The 26,689-nt window shown below is 39.8% G+C and overlaps 1 protein-coding gene across 2 annotated transcripts in view; it reads left to right on the forward strand.

Annotated features, from left to right (window-relative positions):
• The first annotated feature begins 2,656 nt into the window (after positions 1-2,656).
• The window catches only part of ARPC1A (actin related protein 2/3 complex subunit 1A), a 29,687-nt gene continuing 5,654 nt past the window's right edge, over positions 2,657-26,689 (forward strand). Inside the window, exons 1-6 of one of the 2 annotated variants that reach the window (XM_063089089.1) lie at positions 2,657-2,783; positions 8,142-8,234; positions 12,301-12,405; positions 17,668-17,890; positions 22,508-22,615; positions 24,700-24,912. In XM_063089089.1, the coding sequence (XP_062945159.1) occupies positions 8,171-8,234; positions 12,301-12,405; positions 17,668-17,890; positions 22,508-22,615; positions 24,700-24,912 (713 nt within the window). In that variant the 5' untranslated portion in view covers positions 2,657-2,783; positions 8,142-8,170. The remainder of the gene's footprint in view (positions 2,784-8,141; positions 8,235-12,300; positions 12,406-17,667; positions 17,891-22,507; positions 22,616-24,699; positions 24,913-26,689) is intronic. The other variant, XM_063089090.1, reaches the window with a different exon arrangement.

A 26,689-nucleotide genomic window follows, 5' to 3' on the forward strand; every position in this document is an offset into this window, starting at 1 on the left:
GCATTTATGTTTTCATCTTTTTGTTTACTTATAGCTCTTATAGGCATTGATTCAATAATATTTCCAGCAGTTTTTGAGGTGAGTCGATGGCAGGCATTATTAACCCATTTAAGAGACAGAAATAGAGGCAGACCAGCAATAAGTGTTCACTGTTTTAGCTAGTGGCACAAGCAAGAACCAATCTTTTTAATACAAATCCACATTCTAGTTACTAAATCAAAACTCTCCTGAGTAGGAAATCCTTAGGCCTTTGCAAACATCCTTCCAAACTATGATTGGTTTTGTTCCTGATGTGTCTATACAAGCCCCATCTCCCATTCTTAACTACAGTAGTGGTAACCTCTCTATCCTTTGACATCCCAGACTGTTTCTTTCATTCATTCATACTTTCATTCAACAAACATTAACCAGGATCTTCCAGGTTCAAGGCATTGTTTCTTTCCTCGTATTTAAAATTATCTGTGGACTAATCTTATCCCAGTTTCTAAGTTCCTTGAGGATACAGGGATCTTACTCTACTCTTCTGCATATTGCACGAAATGCTTAACACAATACTTAGCACTTGGTGAGTACTCATTAAATATTTGATGACTTGAATTTTAATTAAATTCCAATTCAATCTAATTCCAACCCAATCAGTAAAGCAAACAAAACCATCCCATGGCAGTGTCCAACCCCTTTCTTCCCCTCTTTTTCCACTTCTACATACCACGTTCCCTGATACTAATTTTTTAAAATGCAGAGTCCTCATTTGGGATACTAAATTAGTGTTATTACAACAGTCTAAAAAACAAACACTATAATTAACTCACCCTTCTTGGAACTCCAATGGCTCTTATACAAGGTATAAATGTGAAAGCACCAAGCAGGCCAGCCCTGTCCCTGCCTTGTATCACAACCTTCAGCAAGTCTCAAAATACTCTGGTCTCGTTTCCTCAGTTACAAAATAGTGTGGTTTAATTTAAATAGGCTAGTTTAGAGCTAAGATTCTACTTCTTTTTTTTTTTAAAGATGACCGGTAAGGGGATCTCAACCCTTGGCTTGGTGTTGTCAGCACCACACTCAGCCAGTGAGCCAACCGGCCATCCCTATATAGGATCCGAACCCGTGGCCTCGGTGTTATCAGCACCGCACTCTCTCGAGTGAGCCACGGGGCGGCCCTAAGATTCTACTTCTGAAATGACTTAAATATGAAATGAAATGCATCAAAGCTTTGTTTAGGCTAAAACGCAAAATACTGACTAAAAAGACAGAACTAGAGATGAAGATTAAATGTCTTACTGTTATTTTTCTGGGGCTAACATTTCTTTTCTTGTCATTTATCAGAGTCTGCTATTAATTTGTATGTGTTATTCACATCTACCCAGATTATAAATTCGTTCAAAGAAAGAACCGTCCTTTGTAAAGAGGTGGGATCTAAATAAAACACTTGGTATTTTGAGCTGGGTACCAACTTTACATGGGGATTGGCTCGTGTAACCTGCATACACTTAAGGAATCCTTGCTTTCCATGCATTCTGTCCTTCCTTCGCCAAATTGTCTCTTGAAAGGGGTAATTCATTTATACTGATCTTTCCGCTGTCTCTATCTGTCGTTGTTCCCCCTACCACCAAAGGCTTTGTAGCTGTGGGACAAAGTAAAACCAATGACTTCCAGTGCATTACTGCTCCATCAACAGCTGGATTAACTAACCCCAAAGAACACAGCGTTGCTCTGAAACCAGGAGTTCGACAAGTTGAGTGTTTAAACATCACCGTACAATCAAATATGCAAACCATCATATAGAAAGAAACGCGCTCGGTTAGCGCCCTGTAGTGGGAACGGGGAGCTGCTCCTGAATTTCTATGGGTTCAAGGGCAGCAATCCTGTTGGAAGTGGGATTCAGGGCATTTCTTAGAAGCTCCAAGCTCACTGTCTTCACGTGTCTTGGGGGGAGTTGCTAAATTCCCCCAACTCTTCTTTCCTGTGGCGCCATCTTGGGAGCAGGGTCCTGACCGACGAAGGGTCGACAAGGTTCCTGGGGGGCCTCAGAGGCTTTCCACAGAGGGACCATGGCAGAGGCGGAGGCTTCCCTCTGGAAGTCGCCCTCAGATCGACCGGCTCTGACTCGGGAGCTTTATCTTTTTTTTTTTTTTTAAAGATGACCGGTAAGAGGATCTCAACCCTTGCTTGACTTGGTGGTGTCAGCACCACTCTACTCTCTCCGCAGTGAGCAACCGGCCATCCCTATACAGGGATCCGAACCCGTGGCCTTGGTGTTATCAGCACCGCACTCTCCCGAGTGAGCCACGGGCAGCCCTAATCGGGCGCTTTAGAGGGAGAAAAATTTAAGTCTCTCGTCGGGTCCACAGGGTTTGAAAGACCCTCATCCTCAGTAACTCATCCCCTGACAAAAGCACTTGTGAAGCCGCCAAGGCTCCATACCCCGGTCCATGATTCTGAGGGAGTTTTTCCAGGAAAGGAGTAAGACGCCCAAGCTACTTCGCCAGTACCTTCTAGCCGTCTTGCGACGCCGCCTCTGAGGGGCCACCGCAGCAGCTGCGACACCCGACCCTCCCCCCGCCACACCCGGCCCAGCCCCCGACCGCGCGCCCGAGCTGTGCGCGTGCGCCGACCTCCCGCGCGGCCGCGCTGCGCAGGCGCCGTGGCAGTTTCCGGGATCTGTCAGCCGCTCCCTCCGGGCCTCGGTCCTTCGCCCGTACCCGCCGGAGCCTGTTCGCGTCGACTGACCAGAGTCCGCGAATTCTCCGCTCCGAGCCCGTCCGGACTGTCCCCCACCCCAGGTAAGGGGTAAGCGCCTGGCCCTTTCCACTGACCCGGCCTCGCTCCCGACTTCGACCCGCGGGGGCAGTGAGGCGGGGGCTTAGGCCGCGGGGCCCCGAGGCTGAGGGGCTGTGCCGGGTCCTCCAGCCGAGCCTCCTGACGGGGCGGGGGATCCCGTTCTCCGTGGGTCCCCCCGAGCCCCTGGGGTCCCCACACGTACAAATCGCTTCTCTCAAGATTTTCGAGCTCCAAGCCTTGCCCTGTGCCTCAATTAACGGCTCCTTCTCTGGCGCCCCCATAGCCCTATTTGCACCTCTACAGTGGACATTTATCATAGTCTATAAAATTGTTAAGCGGGATGAGCCTCCCCCTTTCCGAGCGTCACGAGAGATCACTCATCTCTTTCTTTATCGTCTAGAATAAGTCCCTGCACACAGTAGGCTCCCCATGGAATGTGTGCCTCCTGTCGAGGGCAGCCCTCGACCCTTCATTTATTGAGAGATCGTCCCGAACACGAGAAAAACCTTCCCCCAAGTTTGTTAAGATTCACCACAGTCAAACTTTTACCCTTCTCTGCACTCCTATTCGCTTCGTGGAACCTTTCATGTAGGACTGCCAAAGTTCCAATTCTGGCACCACCACTTTGTTGGATGACCCTGGGAAGATTGCTTTTCTGTGTCTGTTTCCTCATCTGCAGTAAGACAATTCTTAGCGTATTTCCGAGGATCAAGTAAGCTTATTTGCGTAAATTGCTTAGAATAGTTCTTGGCTCAGAGTAGGTGCCCAATAAATATTAGCTATTATTACTGCTTCTGGGCATTCTATGCATATCTATATTCCCTTCCTGTCCTATCCGCCCCCCCGCCCCCCCGCCAGCCTTGAGGCCCAGAATGATGTCAGATTTATTTATGTTTCTGGCCCCAACCAGGTACTTACAACACTGCTGGGAACATGGTAGGCACGTAATAAATTGCAGCCTGGAATCTTTGATTATAAAGCCATCTGTTCTCATTTTGTGGCTTTGGAACCTTCTATCCACTTCAACCAATTGCCTAAATTACCGAAATTATCTTAGTTCTGCCCTCTTCCATCGGTTTTATCTAATCTTTTGGTTTCAACCATAGGCCCTGGGATTTCAGGTACATAAAAACAAAGGAGAAGTTATCAATCGAGGGTGTTTTTGCCCTCTTAGGGAGTGGGTAAGTGGGTGTTACTGTTGGTTTCCTACCATAAAAGTATATGGAGACCTTCTGGGGTTCACCTACTAATGACAATCAAAGGAGGGGATTATTTTGGGAAATTAAAACTTCTGCATTGGATGGAAAGTGGCAGTAGTTTGATCAAGTTATCTAATCTTATGCTGAAGCAAATCTTGCATAAAGAAGTTTAATTTTGTATGCTGGTAAGGTGGTACCTGGTAGTGGAGCCTGTCTGAACACTTGGGAGGGTGTGGTGACCTCGTTGGAGTACCTGGTGTTGCTAGGTTGGGTAATGAGAGCAACTAGAAACTAGATGAATCACAGTCTTGAAAACTGACCCTAAACAGGGGATAGAAATTCCCACTTGTATGAATATTTTCAGTCTCCAGAGGAATAGGGCCAAGAATCAATGCTTGTGTCAGCGTTTCCAAGTTCAGAGGATACTAACCAGCAACTATGTTAAGTTTGGTTCAAAAGCCTTGGGTTACACAAATAAACGGGGGGGTGGGGGGGAGTAGGGGGGGCGGGAGGAAGAAAACACAACAATTATAATTCCTTGAAGTTGATACAACAAGCAAACAGATATGAGGTTGTTGCAAGGGAGCAGGGAGAGGGAAGAAGGTTTCGGTAATGGGCCACAATAATCAGCCACATTGTATATTGACAAAATAAAATAAAATAAAATAATTTTTAAAAAAACAAACCTTGGGTCAAAGGAAGAAAGGGAACTAACTTACTGAAGATGTATTTTGGGCTAGGCTCTGTACTACATGCTTTCACATGTTATCATTTAATCCTCTTACCAAGAGCCTTGTGATGTTAGTGATATATCCATTTTACAGATGAAAACAAAATGAGGTTTAGAGATACTGATTTTCTCAGGGTCTCATAGCTAGTATATGTCAGAGCCAGAATTCAAACCCAGGTCCCCTTGGCTCCAGAGCCCATGGCTAACCATACATCAGAATGACTGTACTTAAAGTGATAGGGGAAAAAACGGGTTGAAGAATCCCTAGAATCATACCATGCCATAAATCATTTGTGTCTCTCTCAGTAGTGGGCAATAAAAGGTCATCGGTAGAAACTTGTTAAATTTAATATGACCACCTTTTTGTCTCTTTTTCTCCTCTCTAGTCCTGTTGAGTCAAAGATTTTCAGATTTCACTTAAACATTAACCACAGTTCAGAAATTATAATTATCACCCTATGACAGAAGATATCCTTTTCTTGTTGCAAAATTCAGGCTGTTATGAATTTTTTCTGCATTTATAGAGTTTGATGAATACAAACTTTGTTTACCAGGTGCATTATAAATTTGACAAACGTGAGTTGTCTTGGTTTATAGACTTAAAATAGCCACATGGTTAAAAAAGAAGAATAGGCTTTGGTATATGTCCAAATATGGAATCTGAATGATATATTGAAATTAGAAATACAATTTTAGAAGTAATTATGTCATTGTGTGAATGTTTACCTCTTTTGAAGGCTTTGTTACATTGCTTATAAAACTGAGTTGAAGAATGAGAAAGCCTTTGTCTGCAGCTGTACTTTTTAAACTGTACATGAATATGTGCTTTTATTGCACATATTCACATTAAATTATTAATTTGCAGACCAATTTTGTTTCAGTTAACAAATGAGCTTATTAAATGTGACTTTTGAACTAAATTGCTTTTAATTGAGGAGATGATTGTGACACTGTATGTTTTGAGAAGCTATGAGTAAAACCTGTTGTGACAGAACAATTTGGAGTAAAAGCTTCTGATATCAGAGAGAGAAGATAAAGAGAGAAACTTCCAGTGAGCATCTGGAAGTTTATTTTTAAAAAGCAAATTAAGCAGTCTCATTTGAATGCATTTAAAATTTTTAAATGTACAATTAGAGGCATTTTCTTTGTGAGTTGCAATTTGTTTTTTAGGACATGTAAAAGAAAAAAATAATGGGCCGGCCCGGTGGCGCACTCGGGAGAGTGCGGTGCTGGGGAGTGCAGCTGCGCTCCCGCCGCGGGTTCGGATCCTGTATAGGAATGGCCGGTGCGCTCACTGGCTGGGTGCGGTGCGGGCGACACCAAGCCAAGGGTTGCGATCCCCTTACGGGTCACAAAAAGACAAAAAAAAAAAATAAGAAAAAAATAATGATTTAAAATACCTTCACTCTTAGACTGAATGTGAAACACTGACTTTTCTCTGATAGTTCAAGATATCAGATGTTTTTTGTTTAAGGGTGCTCTTATTTGTATTTGACCTTTAGGTTTCTTTACAATAATTAGCAGAGGTATTTCTTCTGCTTTCTGCAGAGATTGATTTCTGCCTTTTCAGCTGAACTTTCGTTGTTCATTTCACAACCTTCTGGTGGCACTTCCATTCATTTCCTGCTTGTATCAGAATTTCTGTCTCGCATTTCAGTCTCCACCCTAGGTTAACATGGCTTATACTTAAGTGTATTGAAACTTCAGTTTGTAGTGAGAGTGCCTCTTAGAAATGATAAAGTTGGGGATGGGGGAAAGGCTGGCTGCTTTTTTCCCCCTATTTAAGGTAATCATTGCTTCTTCAGTGGATCTAGATTTGGGTACCTATAAAATAGAGAATTTTATTTGATGTCTAATTTAATGATGTTTTGTGGATTCCTCTTTTAATTTAGTTACAATAAAAAGTTTAAAGAGTAGTATCACAAGCACCTGCATACTCTTTACCTAGATTCACTGGTTGTTAACATTTTGCCACATTTGTGTGTGCTCTCTAGCTCTGTATATATTTTCTGTCCTGAACAATTAAAAATAAGTTACAGAAGACATCACGACACTTCATTCCTAAACACTTCACCATCTTTATCTCCTAAGAGGTAGGACATCCTCTTACCTAACAGTAATACCATTATCATAGCTAAGAAAATGAAAATAATACCATATTGTTAGGTGATGTCTGCCTCAAATTCAAGTTTTCCCTATTGTACAAAATACATCTTTTTTGGCTATTTTTAAAAATACAGATTACAATCAAATTTCATTGATCAAATTTTGTTTTCATAGCTCTTTTTTAATCTGGAACAGTTCCTTCTGCCCCTCCCAATGTGGCCTTTTTTGAATAGTCCAGGCCAATTGTTCTATAGACTGGCACACATCCTGGCTTTAACTGTTTATTTCTTCCTTATGTTGCAAAACTAATTCCTCTCCCCTTTATTTCCTGTAAACTGGAAATTATGTCTGGCTGTTGATTGGATTTAGAGTAAATGTGTTCAGCATAAATACTTCATAGATAGGTTGATCATATTCCCAGGATAGTCCTGTGACCTATTGTCACAGCATTTTTTTTTTTTTTTTTTTTTTTTTTTGGTGGCTGGGCAGTACAGGGACCAAACCCTGGACCTTGTTGTTACCAGCACCACACTCTAACCAACTGAGCTAACCAGCCAGCCCCCACATCATAATTATTAATAGTGCCCCCTTTTGCTTTCAAAAGTATTCTGGTCTGGATGATAAGTCACTATAAGTGATGATATGCACTTTGTATTGCCTTCCATCAGGAGGCCCATCAAGTTAGATTGTTCTCCTATTTGTGATACTAAGTTTGACTACTTGGTTAAGGTGGTGACTGCCAGATTTCTTTATTGCAAAGGCATGTTTTTCCCTTTGCAGTTAGTAAGTAATCTATGGGATAAAAATTTGAGACTGTGTGAATATCCTATACCTTAACAATCTTTCACCTATGGTTTGAGAGTCCATTGATGATTTTTTTGTTCAGTCCTTTAGCCCCCCACTCCCTCAGCCCCAGGAGTCCAGCCCTTCAGTTTCCTCCTCCCTCAGCCCCTGGAGTCCAAGCCCTCTCCCTCCTCAGACACCTCCCTTAGACCCAGGAGTGCAGTCCTTCAGTTCCCTCCTCCCTCAGACCCAGGATTTCAGGCCCAAGCCCCCTCCTCCCCTAAACACCTTCCTCAGACCCAGAAGTCCAGGCCTCCAGCCCCCGCCTTCCTCTCATTGATGACTTTCAACACAATAAATTCTGCATTGGTGATTACAGTGCTAGTTCTATTTAAATGTTAAGTTTCAGCATTGAGATTGATTTGATTCTTTTTTAATGTTAGAACAATGTTTTATTTATGTCAAACATTTCAAGATCCTCAGACAACTTAAATATTGGTTGCCTGCCATTTTAAAATGCTTTTTTCTGTTGCTCACTGCAGCTTTCTATCCTTTGAAAACACTAAGAATAATGTCCCTGCATCAGTTTTTACTAGAGCCAATCACCTGTCATGCCTGGAACAGGGATCGTACCCGTAAGTATGCTATCAACTTTGCTTCTTTATTTTGGCACCTTTGATACGTTTCAGATTTAGCACCTTTAGGGTTCACATATTTTGGTGTCACATGTGAAAAGGAAATAAATCTATTGATACAGATTCAGAAGGAAACTAGGTCAGTCAGTCCTTTGGTGTACAGATAGAGAAACTGAGGCCCAGAGTGGTGGAGACTTTCCAGTGATTACATACCAAATTAATGTCAGACGCATTGCTAGCACCTAAACCTTCTGGCTCATTTTTCACTTCTTTTTCTACAGTACCACCTGGAGAACAGTTTATGTCAGAAATATCTTTCATTACCTAAGAACCCAGGGTTTTGAATGGTTGTGCAGTAATGCCACACTCATCCAGCATTTAGTCAGAATTCTAGGACCTAGAAATAAGCTGTTCCAGAGACATATGGTTTACTTCTGAGGTATTCAGAGCATTATTAACTAGTATTTAGTATGTTATGTTATGGTATTTATTTATTTTGTTTTGGTTTGGTTTTTGGTGGCTGGCTGGTATAGGGATCTGAAGCCTTGACCTTGGTGTTACAACACTGCATTTTAATCAACTGAGCTAACTGGCCATCCCAACTATGTTATTTATCATAAGCTTGAGTTTCTAGAGTTCTAGCTCCAGCAACCTAGAAAGAGATAGAGAAGTCTCTTAGAAGTAGGCAGAGTTCAGCAAGCAATGTGACAGATAATATAACAAGGAGGAGGCAAACAAGAAATAAAAACACAAGAAATACAAACAGAAATAGATGTGTATTTTCATGCCTATGAGTTATTAAAAAGTAAAATTATATTCACTGTTATTTTTTAATAACAGCTTTATTGAAATATTCACATAACACCAAATTCACCCTTTTATTTTATTTCATTTATTTCTTTTTTTAAAAAGATGACTGGTAAGGAGATCTTAACCCTTGATTGGGTGTTGTCAGCACCACGCTTTCCCAAGTGAGCTAACTGGCCATCCCTATATAGGGATCCGATCCTGTGGCCTTGGTGTTATCAGCACCACACTCTCCCAAGTGAGCCACAGGCTGACCTAAAATTCACCCTTTTGCAGTGTACAATTCAGTGGTTTTTAGTGTATTCACAGTTATGCAATCATTACCACTATTTAATTTCAGAATATCGCCCCTAAAAGAAACTCTGTACCCATTAGCAGTCACTCCCAGTTTTCCCCCAAATCTCTCCATCCTAGGCAATCACTGATTTACCTTTTGTTTCTATGGATTTGCCTATTGTGGACATTTTGCATAAATGGGATCATATATAATATGTTGCTTTTTGCATGTGGCTTCTTTCACTGAGCTTAGTTTTTTCAGGGTTTATCCATGTTGTAGAATATATCAGTACTCCATTCCTTTTTATGGTTGAATAATCCATTCTATAGATGTACCACATTTTGTTCATCTATTCATCGGTTTGTAGACTTTTGGGCTGTTTCCACTTACTAGCTATTGTGAATAATGCTACTGTGAACATTTGTGTATGTTTTTATGTGAACATATGTTTTCAATTCTCTTGTATACCTAGGAGTTGAATTGCTGAGTATATGGCAACTATGTTGAACAAGTTTGAGGACCTATCAGACTGTTTTCCAAAATGGCCACACCATTTTATTCTCACTAGCAGTAAATGAGGGTTCTAATTTCTCCACATCCTGCGAGTACTTGTTATTATCTGTCTTTTTTATTATAGCCATCCTAATGGGTATAAAGTAATGTCTTATTGTGGAGTTTTTTTGTGGATTTTGGGGGAGGGTTTTGTTGTTAATATTTTGGGCATAGTGGGCATGGCAATCATGGCGGTTTTGATTTACATTTCTTTCATGACTAATGATGTTGAGCATCTTTTCACAGGCTTATTGTCTATCTGTGTATCTTCTTTGGAGAAATGTCTATTCAGATCCTTTGCACATTTTAAAATTGGGTTGTTTTATTGTTGAGTTGTAAGAATAACATATATTCTGGATACAAGTCTTATCTGATATGATTAACAAATAATTTCTACCGTTCTGTGGGTTATCTTTTCACTTTCTTGGTGGTGGTCTTTGAAGCACAGAAATTTTAATTTTGAAACAGTCTAATTTATCTATTTTTCCTTTTGTTGCTTGCACTTTGCTGTTGTGTTTAGGAAATCATTGCCTAATCCAGGATCACAAAACTGTATGCCAGTGTCTATGTTTCCTTCTAAGAGTCTTAAAGTTTTAGCTCTTATATTTAGGTCTTTTTAGCTAATTTTTGGATGTGATATGAAATAGGGGTCCAATTCATCCTTTTGCATGTGGATTTCCAGTTGTCTCAGCACTGTTTGTTGAATCTTCTCTCCCCATCGAATTGTCTTGGCACTGTTGCTGAAGATCAATTGACTATAAATATGAGAATTTATTTCTGGACTCTTGATTCCATTCCGTTGATCCTTATGTTTATCCTAATTCCAGGACCACACTGTCTTGATTACTGTAGGTTTGTAGTAAGTTTTGAAATCAAAAAGTGCAAGTTTCAACTTTGTTCTTTTTCATGATTGTTTTGGTTTTTCTGTGTCCCTTTCTCCTAATTAACAGCTGAGATTTTCATAGGGATTGCTTTGAATCTGTAGATTCACTATCTTTTTAAAGACATGGTTAACTTTTATTTTTAAATAAATCTTGGTACATGAACAAAGTATACTCCAGGACATTGTTGTGTGAAGTGAAGGCATAGATTAGAGTTTTTATATTGGGTAGTAGAAAATATGTAATGTGACAGGATGTTGAATCTAGAGCTTCTGTTTTGTGATCATTTCACAGAGCTTCATAGCTGAGTTTTCTATATCCGTTCCCACTTTTCCATCTAAAAATAGGTTTTCGAAGTATTTCCAATTATATTTTTAACACAGGTGCAAGTTATCATTGTCCTCATTTAAACTACTTGATAAATTCAATGTATCAAATCAAAGTTTTTTTATGACATTATAATTTGAAATTTGTAACATTTTCCAGGTTTAAATTTGGATTTTATTTTGAAATCTTTACATGCATCTTAGAAATTTAGAGAAATATGTAACTGGTTTCCAGAAAGCACTTAACGTCTTAGGATTTTAGTGCTAGATATTTATCTAGTTGATAGTTTCATCTGTAAAACAGATGTAGCATTCCTAAGGAGAGGAGGAAAAGTGATTATATAGATGGGGAAACTGGTAAATAATTGACCTAAAGTTTGGATCATAGATTCTGATTTTAAGTTTAAAAAATCAGTGTTTTTTAAAAAAAGAATGAGGACTGGCTGCTTAGCTCAGTTGGTAGAGTGCAGTGTTCTAACACCAAGGTAAAAGGTTTGGATCCCCATATTGGCCAGCTGCCAAAAAAAAAAAAAAAAAAAAGAATGGATAAACTAGAAAGAAAAAAGATATTTAAAAATCCATTTCCATTATAATACTTTTATTGGTCCTGGAGATTTCTCTTGAAAACAGAATTTTATTTTGTGATTTATATTGGTTTTATTGTAAAGGAGAACTTTCATATAGCTTATCAGCAGAATGAAGTTTTTTGATAAACTAGTGGTTTCATCATGGGTCCATGACAGCAGTAATGAGAGTCTATAAGCTATTTTCAGCATTTTGGAAAGTCTAAGAGAAATTAAATATTTATCTCTAATAATGTTGCACAGGTAAACTAAGAGGTCAGACATTTTTACTGTGAGCTAAAATTGTTCCAGCTAAGCAGAGTAACATTGCTTATTTCTTACTGGTTAGAATCTTTAATGGACAGTTGTATATGTGTCTGGGAAAATGAATTTTTTAATTTAGTTTTTCTACAAAACATTTTGAAATATGGGGGTCCAAGGAGAGGTAAAATAATGAAAGGAATTCTCCAGGGGTGAATTTGAGAACCACTTTTTTGAAATAGCTTTCCTATTACTTATTTCAATCAGTTGTTTGGTTTTTTCTCACAGTTTAAATGGAACTTCAGTCTGTTTTTAAAATCACAACTGTGACATAATCCCTTTTTTTTGGTGATAATTTCAAGTTGAGGTGTTAACTATTGTATTGACTTCTTTCTCCAGAGATTGCCCTTAGCCCCAATAATCACGAAGTGCACATTTATAAGAAGAATGGGAGCCAGTGGGTGAAAGCTCATGAACTCAAAGAGCATAACGGACACATCACAGGTAAAGGAAGATAGCCATGAGCTTAGTATGATATTTCCACATTAATCACTCTTCTGTTTATGTAAAGCCTAATAAACCAAGTCACCCATAATATTCAAAGTTGTGTAGCACTTACTGAGTTATCTTTATAAATTTGAAAAGATATAATAATGATCGCAGTTGTTAAGTACTTGTTGTAGCCCATCTGGTATACAGCACTTTGTAAGTGTTATGGAAAGCACAGAACCTACTTTGAGGACTGGAGAGATTAGATTAGGAGATGAGACATGAAAGCAAAAACTAGACAATATGAAAACATGAGCCAAACTGTGTTCCCAAGTGCTGAGTGAACATGGTGTCTTCCAAAAGTTTCCTTTGTGTTGTTTTTGGGGCAAGGAAGACTTTCCAAAACACTGAAAAGAACCAAGAGTAATGTAACAAAGATTATCTGCTACCAGAATGAACATCTCTTTTCCTGTGCCAGGAGACAACCTTTTTTCCTGTACCAGGAAACTTAAGAAAAAGGATACAATAAGGACTGTTATTCCATATAATGGTAATGTCCCCTTTCACCAACAGTCCTATTCATCTCCTCCAGAAGTCAGTCTGTAATTTACTTTGACATCATCCCAGTCCATTTTTAATACTTTTAATACATGTGTATATATTCATAAGCAATCTTTAGTGCTACTGGCTAGTATTTTTAAATGCTACATAAATAGCATCCTGCAGCTTGCTTTTGCATTCGGCATTGTTTCCGAGGTCTATCTATGTTGGCAAATCTAGATCAAGTTTCTTTCTTTTAACTGCTATTTAACATTTCATACCTCAGGTATTTATTCTTTCCTCCATCGAGGGATGCTTAGGTTGTTTCCAACTTTTCCATATTGCGTTAAAGAGCTGAATAGAGCATCTGTATACAGATCTCTTTGTACATATGTATGAATGTTTGTAGATGGTAGACTTGTTACCCATGGGAGTATGACCATCCTCAACTTTGCTAGGCATCATCAGATTGCCTTTATTCCCACCAGCCCTGTGTAGGAGTGCCCATTTTCCCTTATCCCACACACACTCGATATGGTCAGACTGTCTGATGCTGTGTTTTCCTGATTAATTGAAAGATTGAACATACTTTCGGATGTGTGTTAGCCATCTGAGTTTTCTTTTTTGAGGCTTTTCCGTTCATAACTCCTAACCATTTTTCCATTGAGTTTTTGTCTGTCTCTTGTTGACTTACAGAAGAGTGGATCTTAAAGCATGTGGCTTTAAGCAGGTTCCTGAAACGTTAAGTTTCGTCTTTGACAAAAACTAGCAATGAATAGATAGATAGAGGTGGCAAGCAGAATAGTTTTATTCTCAGTTTTATTAAGCAAAGTCAAAGGAGAAGGAGGAGTAAGAGGTAAAAATGGAGAACTTTTTACCATGGTTTTCAGAAATTAGTAAACTAAATTTAGAAACCAAATTTCGGGCCGGCCTGTGGCTCACTCGGGAGAGTGTGGTGCTGTTAACACCAAGGCCCCGGGTTCGGATCCCATATAGGGATGGCCGGTTTGCTCACTGGCTGAGCGTGGTGCTGACAACACCAAGTCAAGGGTTAAGATCCCGTTACCGGTCATCTTTTAAAAAAAAAAAAAAAAAAAAATAGAAACCAAATTTCAAGAGAATTTATAGCTTTGTTAAATCATGTCTGGCCATTTTTTAAAAAACTCATATTCACTTACTGGTCTGTTCAGAGAGAACTCTTTGCTCTTTGATCCTTACTATTATGGTTTCTTTTTTATCCTGTTTTTTGGCAGAGTTCACTCAGCCACTTGCTTTCAACAATTTGGCTGAGCAGATCAATATTTATTCTCCATAACTTTTCAAGTACAAATTTCTCACTGCTGCCATCTTGGGTTTTGTTTCTCCTCACTGTGACATTTGCATTTTAAGTGGTCAGCAATGGAACTTATTGTAGTGGGGTTTTTTTTGTTTTTTTTTTTCTTTTAATTAGACCCTGGAATTTTGCCTCTGATTCCCTAAAACACTGATTAGCTTAAAGATATCCTTGCCCAAATTAGAGAAGAGCTTAACATGTTTTGACATTCTGCATTCTTTATAGAAGTCTTTCATTCCCCAGGCAAAAACTCATGACCACCCTTCTTCCTTTTACCACGATTTGTATGTGATGTTCATGAGCACTGGGAGCTGAGTTTATTACCAAACTAGCACCAAAGACATCATTTCTATTTTTATTGCTATTGCTTTCCCATGACCTTATTTCTATTAGGTTTGGCCTATTTTAAGTCCTTTTGCCAATGGCCTTATAGCCTTAGAATAAGAACACTCATATTTTAAATAGGAATTTTAGCATTGGGAAATGCTTTTATGAGAAAAGGCTAAGATGAAAGAACAAAGAGATAGCCAAAAATGTGAAATATTTAGTTATGTCCTTTTTCTCCTCTACTTTTCTTTTGGGGTTCTGTGAAATTGGACCTGTTTTCTGTCTAAATGTTCAAATGGCATTTTTTAGATCTGAAAAAACTGTTGTTGGAAAAATCTAAATATAACTGTGACAGGGACCAAGGATCAGACTTATTTTCTCAGAAAGATATTAACTGTAGGGAAAAAAAGATCTTCTGAAGCACTCTAGAAGAAAAAACTAATCTGTACTACAGAGAAAAGAAGTGTGGTAAACATAAAAGGGATATCAGAGTTCTGGGGGGTTTTTTCTGTGAGGTTTTGGGTGATCACTCCTCCTTTTTAAAAAGCCTCTTATAGAAAATTCTAAACAGATAAAAAAATAGAATAGTTTAATGAGTCCCTTACAGCCGTCACCCAGATTCAACAATTATCAGCTTATTGCCAATCTTGTTCTTCTTCACTCACTTTTTCCCTTCCTGTACTATTTTTAAGTACATGTCAGATATTATATCATTTCATATTTCAGTTTGTATTTCTAAAAGGTAAGTATTCTTCTTTTTAATAATAACCAATAATTGTTTAATAATAATCAGTGACTTTTAATTGATTATTGGATCCAAATAAGGTACAAACATGTTGTGTTTAGTTCATATGTTTCTTAAGCCTTTTTGTTCTGTTTTGTTACAGGTTCACCTTCTTCTCTTTCCTTTGCAATTTATTTGTTAAGAAAATTGAGAAATTGGGTTGTTTGTCCTGTAGTGTTTCCCAGAGCCTGGATTTTACTGATTATAGGCTCATGGTGTTTTACATATTCCTCTGTCCTTTGTATTTCCTGTAATTGCTAGTTGAAGTTAGGTGGTAGGTTTCTTTACTGAAGGAGGCACATAATGTCTAGTTGTCTTTCTTTTTGTGATAGAAACTGTTGGTGATCAATACCTATATCCATTAGTTCAACAGTAGCTGCAAAATAGTGATATTCTAGATCTACCATTTCTTCTCTATTATACTTCTCTGAAATACTTTTATTAAAAAAAGAAAATTCCCTTTATGTGCTGTTTGGTTACCCTGAAATAAAGTTTGTCAGGAAAGAGGGTACTTACTTGATTCTCCTCCCTTTTCTTTAAAGTCTTCTGATGGCAAGAAAACAGGAAAAAAGAGACAAAGCTAAATTAGGAAGAGATGAGAATTTGTCTTTTTACTGAATATTTACTCTTCCCATCCCTCATTTTAACAAGACCCTAGGGTCTGCCCACCATAAATATTTTCAAAGACTCGCTTCCTATTGTTATTATAGGCTTACAATCAAGATAGGAAAAGAAGACATTCATAAAAGCATTTTATATCCCACTTCTGAGAATTTAGCATAGCGAAATCATTTTAACCAGAGCAAAAAGGTATGTGCTCTGCATGTTTAAAAATTCCAATTTTATTTATTTTAACAAGTGAGGCTGGCTGGTTAGCTCACTTGAGAGAGCATGGTGCTAATAAAACCAAGGTCAAAGGTTCAGATCCCCATGCCAGCCAGCTGCCAAAAAAAAAACGCTAATATTTTAACAAATGATTGGAAACCAACAAAATGTTCAGCAATGGGGGGATGATTTAGGAAATTATAAGATCAGTGTCCTGAAATAATGTATACTAATTTATAAAAAGGAGAAAATTTTTGCCATGATATACCATTTGGGGGGAGAAACAAATATAGACCTAAAGAATGGGGACAGGGATTTATTGACTGTCTGCATGTCCCTTTGTGATGTTTGTCTCGTAACAATGTGTGGGTATTGCCTTTGTAATTAAAAATAAAATCTAAAATCTTATAAAGAGGGCTGCAAAATAATCTTGTAATGAATGGATTTAAACTTAAAAATACGCATCACTTAGAATACAGTCCCTCATATTTTTTCCCTTCTGTGGTACAAACAGTTGAGCTGACTCTTCATATAGGTAAGTGAATGGATAAACTCTTCATACTACTGAAGTCGCTGTAATTTAAGACTAATGGAGGCTTTGATTTCTAATCCTCTTTTTTCCATATAAATGTTAAGAATGCTAATTATTAATTTTAAGGGAGATATCTATATTAAAAGTTTACTAGTAATATTTCTGTACTTTTCAATGTGAAATTATATTTATAGAAAATACCTCCTTAATAAATACAAAATGGCTGGGTCATAGTAAATTTTGCTCTTGGACTATAACAAATTGACCTTGACTTTGGGATCTTTCACAGAGGTACAAAATAAGTAAAAGTCTGGCCAAATAAGAAAAATAAATCTTTCATTCAGATACATATTTAGGTATTTTCTTAGTTTAAATGCAAAGATACTCTAGGACTCTTTCACAGAAACTGCGTCATGTAGAAAAGGTACTTAGGGTGGTTTAACTGACTTTGACCTTCAGAAGGATATTTTATGAATCACAATTTATCCCTCTTTATACTGAAGATTATTTTTATTTACTCTGTGTGCTGTTTTGGTTGAATGCCATGTAGCAGACTCGGTTAATATTAAGTAATGAGGACTGTTAATGAATGGATAAAATTGTTTTCAGGCAAAAAGAATCTAATAAAGTGGGGGGAAAAAAAGGTAATGGATCTTCAGAACTTTAGGATCTTTAGAAAGCTGTGAGTGGGTGGAAAGTATGCCTCCGCTTAGTTTTGTAAACTGTGCAATTATAAAATTGCCTTATAAAACAGCTCTGTTCTACCTTGCTTCATAGGGGATACTGAGTCCCAGACACTTTGCAGAGAAATAGCCTTGCCTTTGTGTGAGGTAGTGATAGGACTATAGGGGGGAGGATGGTACCAGGCCCACCTGCCTGTACCACAGTCAGTTGTGATTGACTGGGCAAAGCAAATGACCCACGTCTCACTTGCAGGTATTGACTGGGCTCCCAAGAGCGACCGCATCGTCACTTGTGGGGCAGACCGAAATGCCTATGTCTGGAGTCAGAAAGATGGTGTCTGGAAGCCAACCCTGGTGATCCTGAGAATTAATCGTGCAGCCACTTTTGTGAAGTGGTCCCCTCTAGAAAACAAATTTGCTGTGGGAAGTGGAGCACGACTCATTTCTGTTTGTTACTTCGAGTCTGAAAATGACTGGTGAGCAGCATCAGAACTTTTTTTATTTCTCTCTATAGAATTTACATTTGGATTGCTGTGTTCTTGGTGACTTCTTCAGGCCCTATGTGAAGGCTTAACTATAACTCCAATTTTTCCTCATCTGGAGATTTTTTTCCCCCAGTGAAATTCTTCATTCTAACTGAGCATTTTTCCTTCTTATGTGCATATTGAGTCACATCTCACATCTTCTTCTTATTAATATGGAGCTATTGTTTCCATGTTCTGATGTCCTATCTTGTTTGTTCAACAAGATGCTACTACTATTCTCACTCTGATGCCCACATTGCCGTTTTCTTACTCTGACATATAAATCATAAATTTGAAAGAGTCTCAGTGCCCTGAGGAATAATTTTTTTCTCACTATACCTATTCACTTAAAATTTCTACAATTCTTACACATAACAGTGTTCTCCTTTATTTAAAGCTTATTCACTAACCAAATCTGTGTCTTCGTATAATATTTTGCTTGTTTAAACCATTGAAGTAAAAATTCACTGGAATCTTAGAAGTATAATTAGGCCGTTGTACTTTTTTTATAAGTCACTTGTAGCTGAGCTAATCAGAATACAGAGGTTTATTTTATGGCTAAGTAACTTATTTTAACTACTACTTCTTGCTATTTTGATAGGAAAACAACTCTATTCTACCTGGCATGCATTCAGAATGGGGGTGTAAATATCCTTCAGCATGTAATTGTCATTTAGTACAAAACTGGCACTGTTTATGTTTCTACTAAACATAGCAGGGTACACATTACTCTTTATAGTGGTCTTACTATTAGTATTCTGCTGAAACAGTGAAAGGAAGGATTATCATGTTCGTTTGTAATTTAGTAAAACCTTAGAAATATTTATCCTTTGGAAAGAAAGTCTGAATTTGCAACAAGATTGAATTGTGAGTTCAAGACATGCATTTTTCTTTCAAACATATGTAAAAAATAAGGATAACAAAATATTGTCTACTAGAAATCATTTGGAAGGTTTATTGTAAAGAGTAGATAAGAAATAATTTAATTAATATTTCTACATGTCTAATCTTATGCCTGTTAATAATCTCTGCAGTCTTATTAATTTACATAGGAAACTATTCTTCCTAACTAAACTTCAACCTCAGTAATTGTTTCCACTTTTATTCATTGAAAAATAGTCTCAATTATAGGTAAATTGGACTTTACTGTGGTACAGGGTATTGTCTTTGAACAAGTTGTACGTTCAGGGTAGTTTCTGAGCTATAGAACAATATTTCATTGGTATGATATGAGTACAGTACTTTAAAACAACCTCTCACAGAGGCTTCTGGTTAAACTGGCAGAATAGATAATCCCCAGTATCACTCTCTACCACAAATCAACCAATTTACAACTATTGAAAAGCAACGACAGCCAAGCTGGGGCTGCTAGAGCTCAGGGGAAGAGGAGAGACCTACAGAATTCATGAAGGCAGGAAAAGCCACTATGAGGGAAAGAAAGGATCGCTCCCACCATTTTGAGCCCCAGCCACTGGAAGGCTGGAGCTGGTGAGCACACGGAACAAAAGCTGGCAAAAGCCACACCCTTCCTATGAAGTTGCTTGGAGGTGGCAGGGGAGAAGAGGGCCTTGGCCCCCAGGCTAGCACGACCACTAACAGGGTTCCTATGGACCCACATAGGAGCGAGGAGCCACAGACAACAGAAAAAAGGAACCACTCAGAAGCTGGTGAGTCATCGCAGGGGACCAGCGCACAGCCCATCCCATGGGAAGTGTGTGGAGTGCGAGCAGCGAGGGAGATGGGCACGCTGGGGAAACAGTGGGGTAAAGCATGGACAGCTGATCTGCCCTCCAATCAGCACAGGAACACTCAGTGGAGACTGGTCAGGAATATAGAACTGTAGGGGATGCAGTTTGCTGAAAAGACTCAGGCTCAAACCAGAGTTTCCATGCAACCTGGGTGTATCAGACCTCACAAGACCTGGAAGTACATACAAGGTCAGCCGTTAAAACCTGAGCTGCACAAAAAGCCTTCCCCAGGGAATCAGCAGCAAAACAACAATTTAGCTTAGCTCAACTACAGGACTCAAGTGCTGGTCCCCACAGGAAGTTCCTCCATTTTAGAAGTAAGCAAAGGACAACAAATTAGTTCCAGTGCAGAGTTTAAGTAGTGGAAACAGCAAATAATTCAACACAGAACTGAAAGAAAAAACAAAATACTTGCAGATCAGAGACAAAGTTTGATGTTAACTAGTAAAGGTCTAAAACCACCAAAGAACACCTGTAAAATCTAGAAGGACCAGAAGCACCCTGGGCTCCCAAGACAGGGATGGGGGAGGGCCAAGGGCCTCAGCCATATACCCCCAACATCCACAACCAGCCTAGTGACAACCACCAAGCCACTGCTAGAAGCACCCTGAGCTCCTGAGCCAGGGTGGTGGGGGGCCAATGTCCTCAGCCATGCCCCTCAGACATCCACAACCAGCCCAGTGATGACCACCAAACTGCTGCAGAAAGTACCACAGGCCCCCAAGCTGGGGCAGTGGGGAGCCAAGGGCTTCAGCGATGCTCCCCTGACATCTGCAACCAGCCCAGCGATGACCATTTAGCCACCACTGGTAGCACTCCAGCTCCTGAGACAGGGCGGTGAGAGGCTGAGGGCCTCAGCCTTGCACCACCAACATCCACAACCAGCCCATCAATGACCACCAAGCCTCCACAGGAAGCATCCTGGGCTCCTGAGCTGGAGCGGTGGGAGGACAACATCCCTGGCCATGCCACCCAGACATCCACAACCAGTCCAGCAACAACCACCAAGCTGCTGCAGAAAGTGCCCAGGGGTCCCACGCTGGAGCAGTGGGGGGGGCTGAGGGCCTCAGCCACACACCCCCAACATCCACAACCAGCCCAGCAATGACCACTGAGCTGCTGCAGGAAGCACCCCAGGCCCCTGAGCTGGGGCATTGGGGGAGCTGAGGGCTTCAGCCACATCCCCCTGACATCTGCATCCAGCTCAGCAATGACCCAGCTGCCACTGGAAGCCCCCTAGTCTACCCTGCTGTAATGGGGGGGGCCACGGGCCTTGATCATGCTCCCCTTCCTTCCCCCTCTTCCCACCCTATTTCATATCCCCCTTCCCTTCCCCACCAAATGCTCTGCAACAACATATTAGAATGAGGCATAGAGCCAGGGGAAGCCAAACCTAGCCACAACTAGGCAAGTTGCTGCTACTGCCCCAGGGCCCCACCAGAGGCCTGAGGTATGGAGCCGGGGGAAACCAAACCCAGCCACAACTAGGTAAGGAGCACATAAAAAACACCATTTTCACTCAGGTAGCCCATCATAGCCACTGCAATTGCCATGGCCGCCGCAAAAGTGGCAGTCTCTATACCAGCAGTCACAGCCACTGTGCAGATGGCACACCAGACTCAACTTCATTGACACAAGGAGAGGCACCAGCAGAGACGAGAAAAAAAAAAAAAAAAGAAGAGGCCCTCTTTCCCCACAAAGCACAGAAACACACTCCAGAGTAATAGAAGAAGCATCTGATGTACAATAATAGGGGAGGATTTGATAACACCTGTCTCAGTACTAGACAGATCATCTAGGCAACAGACCAACAGAGGAACAGTTAATCTATCAGATGGTGAGAACAAATCTATGGTTATTAGAGGGGGAGGGGGGAAAGGGGAGAGACTAGATAAGGGGCATAAAGAATAAGTATGATCTGTAACAATGAATATGCTAATAAAAAATTTTTTTAATTTTTAAAAATTAAAAAAAAAACCTCAGAATCCTATGATTCAGTAATATAAACTACTTATTATTTTGCTTGTCAGTCTTTTTCTCAATTAAAAAAAAACTTATTAAACAATTCAGAATATTATCTTTTTCAGAATGAACTTTTTCATACAATTTCTAAGAAAAAGATTCTATAGAAAAGTAGTTTAGCATTCAAGGAAAAGTATTTGGCTTAATACTAAGTCTCTCAACTCAAACAACTGGACATGATTGGTTTTTAAACAGCAGTTTTGGAGTATTTAAAATTGAATTAGTTAAGCCAAAATAATGACTGATCATAAACATAAGTAATCTTTTTTGAATGACACTAGAGAATTAGAAACTAATCTCCAGCAAGAGGTTCTTCTAATTTCTTGGTTGTGATTTCTCTGGGAAAAAAATAAAAAGAATTTGTAGCCTCGTGGAGACTTCTAAAGGAGATTAAGCTGTCTTACGACCCAAAATTAACCCAGAATGGAATAAGAAATCACCGAGTCTTTATAATAAAAATTCAAGTAATTTCAAACTTTAATTTTTATCTCAAAGCTTAATGTCATATGTAATCTGAAATTCCATGGGGCAGTACTAGAGTTCATCAATAGGTGTACTTACTAATGAGGACTCCTGGAAACCAGCTGCTTTGATGAGAATGTCAAAACCTAAAAGACAGGAAAACAGAAGGGACTGTTTATGGTTCTCTCTATCCTTTAGAAATGCGTCTTGTCTCTGACAGACCTGGTGGCCAATGTAAGAACCCTTCTTAGGTGTTTTCACCTGACACACATTTGTAGGTCATTTGGGGACTGGTGCTTGATGTGTGGATAAACTAAAAGGTTTTGTCCTCCTGTAGGTGGGTGAGCAAGCACATTAAAAAGCCAATTCGCTCCACAGTCCTCAGTTTGGATTGGCATCCCAACAATGTTTTGCTGGCAGCAGGATCATGTGACTTCAAATGCAGGTGGGACCAAATGAGAATCTATAAACTTAAGCTGTTCGTCATTTGTCCTTCAATATTTACAAGGTTCCTTTTCTTTGCAAGGTACTATGCTAGGCACTTTTGAGGGACTCAAATGACGTCAGGAGCTTATGATCTAGAAAAGGAGCTAGTGTGTAGTGATTAAAGGAGCTGGTGCATGCCTCCCTGAGGTAGAAAGAAGTAGACTTGGAAGTGGGGTGGGAGGGAGGTGCAAGGGCACAGCAGGGAAGTTTGCCTTAGGCAGAACATTGTAGTTTAGAGTGGAGGATTAGCATGTGCTCTCTTTCTCCCTCTCCCTTTCTCTCGCCTGTCTTTCTCTACGGTATTATTTCTCATTTTATATTCCAGGCAGCAGACTCTGCAAATTCCAGAGTGAAACTAAGATTAACAAAACATAGCTAGAAAGTGCACTGCTGAGCTATTATTGTCCTGTAGTTTTCAGTTAAAGCTTTTTATTTGTCATTAGCATGAGGCTAGAAGAAATGCAACCACTTTGTTAAGAGCTTTAAGGATAAAACGATGTAATTGCTTTTTAAAGTTGTTCTTTATCAGGAAAGCTTTTTTTCCCCCTTAGCTGAAAAGAAAGCAAATAAATGTTGCTTCAAGTTGATTACATGGTGCATTGCGAGATCGGATGCACCTTTCCTCAGTAGCTATGTGGAGAATTTCCAGAAAACCTGGCTAGTAATTTATATCCAGGTATTCCTGAATACCCCAAGGTTTTTTTTTTAAAAAAGATTGCGTGAATTTGGCTGTCGGAATGGGGTTATGGTAGTATAGAGGCAGTTTACGTTCTGGAGTTTTGTTATTTGTTATCTGTTATCCAGCATCATTCAAGCTCCCTTGGAAAATGGAACTAGGTAAACCATACCACTTGGATTCTTGTATGTCTGAAAATCTGGTTGTAAAAATAGATTGCGATTCTTTTGTTAATATTAATTTCCACAAGTAACTTTTACTTGTGGTACTGTGGGTAAGGGTCTATTCCATTTGCATTCTTAAGTTGGTAGGTGAGAACAACCACCGTTTTTTTCTTGGCCTCTTGTGACTAAAGCAGTTGCTGTTGTGATGCTTATTTACAGCACAAGGTCTCTAATGTCACATCATCTAAAGTACAGATAACTCACTGGCCTCTGGCTCTCTAACGCCCTGCCTCTTACAGAGCTTCTGCTGCCATTGTCATTTGGTGGGGGAGGTGGAGGGGAATACCTGGTTCTTTTAGGGAGGCTTTAGATTTAGAAGTTTTCTGAAGAGAAGAAGATGGTCAAAGTAGAAACAGCATTGGAGTGCAAAAGGGACCAAAAGAGTAGATTTCCAACTGTTCTCCTTTGTCCCTTTCACTTTCTAACCCTGGGCTAAAAACATCTCACACAGAGCTGCACGGAATTAGATAAAGGAAGCGAGTTAGAAAAAGACTGAAGATACCCAGCTGTAAAGGACCCACCTTACCCCAGACTGTTCCTGCCACAAAGACTGGTCAGTGAGCCTGAGGGTTGGGGGAACCCTGCCCATCACCTGACAGCATTATGTAGCCTGCCCATTCTTCCTCACTGGCCTCCCTTGGCTTTCTCTTTGGGTTTCTGTCTTTAAATGGGTTAATGCCATTGGTTTGTTGTGGGGTGGCAGGTAGTTTCCTCTCTCCTACCGTTGACTGTATGGGATGATGGTGAAGTAGACAGGAAAGAATGCTGAGGTCACGTAGCAAGGTCTGACATGGGCAAAGGAGGGATGGGACAGCAAGGTCTCCCCAGAATGTGCAGTCCATGAGGGAAGGATGGAACCATGCCCTAGGAGCACCTAGAGCCTTTCACACAGTGGGTGTTTCATGAATCTCTGTGGATTGAGTATGGGTTTGCCAAACATAGACTGGCCTGTAGGCAGCCCTTAGAACCATTCTTTGTCACAAGAGGTTTGTGTATCTGAACTTGTACATCATGTTTTGTTTTTTCTTTTACTAGTCAACCTCTTTACGTCTGGAATACCTTCTAGTAGTTGCCTGTGGCCTATTTCTGTACACATATATTTTCTTCTGCTTTTTCCCTCTCTCCCTGTCCTTTAAACTGCAGAGTGTTTTCTGCTTACATTAAAGAAGTAGACGAAAAGCCAGCCAGTACACCCTGGGGCAACAAGATGCCTTTTGGTCAGCTGATGTCAGAGTTTGGTGGCAGTGGCACTGGTGGCTGGGTCCATGGGGTCAGCTTCTCTGCCAGTGGGAGCCGCCTGGCCTGGGTCAGCCATGACAGCACTGTGTCTGTTGCTGATGCCTCAAAAAGTGTGCAGTGAGTATTTTACCCTTTGTTTGGAACATGGGGAGTAGGGACTAGGATCTCTCACCAGTTGGGCTAAGGCTGCTCATTCCTGGGTAACAGGACACAAGCATAAAACTCCCGAACAGAACTACAAGGCAGCCTTTAAGGTTACAGATACATATTTAAATGATTGGTTTGGGAAATTTTAAAGAATTAGGTCTTAACATCCAGAAGCATTTCTTAATGAAAGTACTGATGATGATTCCTTTGAAGAACCTTCCTGGTTTGCTACTGATAAGCATCCCTTCAAGATGGCCAGTATAGTCTGTTACTCTGAATTCTTTATGACATGTAAATGTCATCCACTGGCCTTAAATTAAATAGGAGATATGTTCTTACTGTGTGGTGTGACTCCATTAATTTGAGACGTCCATTCAATAACGCTTAACCTGGTGTATGCTGGCAGCACTGAAATAGTGATGATTCATTTGTGAGTGAGGTGCCTGCTCTGCCTTCAAGAACTTTATCAGACATCAGAGTTCATAGCTGCCCATTATATGTTGGAGGAAGAGAGAAAATTGTAGTTCTTTTCCTCTTATGAATCTTTGTTATTTCCTGGTGAATCCTTTTCCTTGGCAGCTAAAGGTAACTCACTGTTAAAGATTTTGCAACTTGCCAACTGATGTATCGAGAATAAGTCACATTGGATGTATGGTGGCAGCAAAACATGACATTCCAGAGATGATATTTTTTTCCTAAAAAATTAAATGTGGTGAGGTTTTTGGTTTTTGGTGGCTGGCTGGGGATCTGAATCCTTGGCCTTGGTGTTGTAACACCAAACTCTAACCACTTTTTTGTTGTTCTTTTGTATTTATGACACTATTTATTTATTTCTCAAGGAGTTACTGTGTTCATGTTTGGCCCATGTCTGTTTTATCTGGCTGATAGCATTCTACCCAGAGGACCACAGTCATTCTGACTATGATTCTGGAGTCTGGGACAAGACTGAAAAGAATGAGTTATTGTAAGGTTTAGCTCTAACAAACTGAGCTACCTGGCCAGCCCATTAATTTTGTTTTGTTTGTTTGTTTGTTTGTTTTTCTAAAAGATGACTGGTAAGGGGATCTTAACCCTTGACTTGGTGTTGTCAGCACCACACTCTCCCAAGTGAGCTAACCGGCCATCCCTATATAGGGATCCTTACCTGCGGCCTTGGTGTTATCAGCAACACACTCCCCTAAGTGAGCCACCGGCTGGCCCTTAATTTTGTTTTTTTTTAAAGATTTCCACCCCATTATAAACGTAGTCTTCCAGAAGATTTCTATACATTTATAGGCACTTATATATCTTTTCATTTTTAACACAAATGGGATTATGTTTTACATTTTGTACAGTAATTTGCTTTTTGACCTTCGATAATAATTTGATATTTTGATGCCAGCATATTTGATTTTTTTATATGGTTTCTTGTAACACATAGTAAGTTCTTAGCATATGCTTATTTCAAGTCCCTGTCTACCAATGTATTTTCTTATTATTTGCTTTTTCCAGTCCTGCAAGTTAGATTACATCCTCACCCTTCCCCTTCTCCAACATAAATATTTCATGTTGTAAAAGTCAAGTATATTACAGTAAGGACCTAAGATGATGCATTACCAACTTTATTAAGGGGTCTTCTGAGGCATATACAGTTAGCTTTCAAAATGCATCACCTTTTGCATGGAGTTAGGTGCCACTAGTACACCAACTAATGTGTTTGCTTGCCATAACCTTTTGCCAGGTACAGGAACAAATAACTATTATGCAC

The sequence above is a fragment of the Cynocephalus volans genome, chromosome 3 (genome assembly GCF_027409185.1).
Source record: "Cynocephalus volans isolate mCynVol1 chromosome 3, mCynVol1.pri, whole genome shotgun sequence".
Classification (NCBI taxonomy): domain Eukaryota; kingdom Metazoa; phylum Chordata; class Mammalia; order Dermoptera; family Cynocephalidae; genus Cynocephalus; species Cynocephalus volans.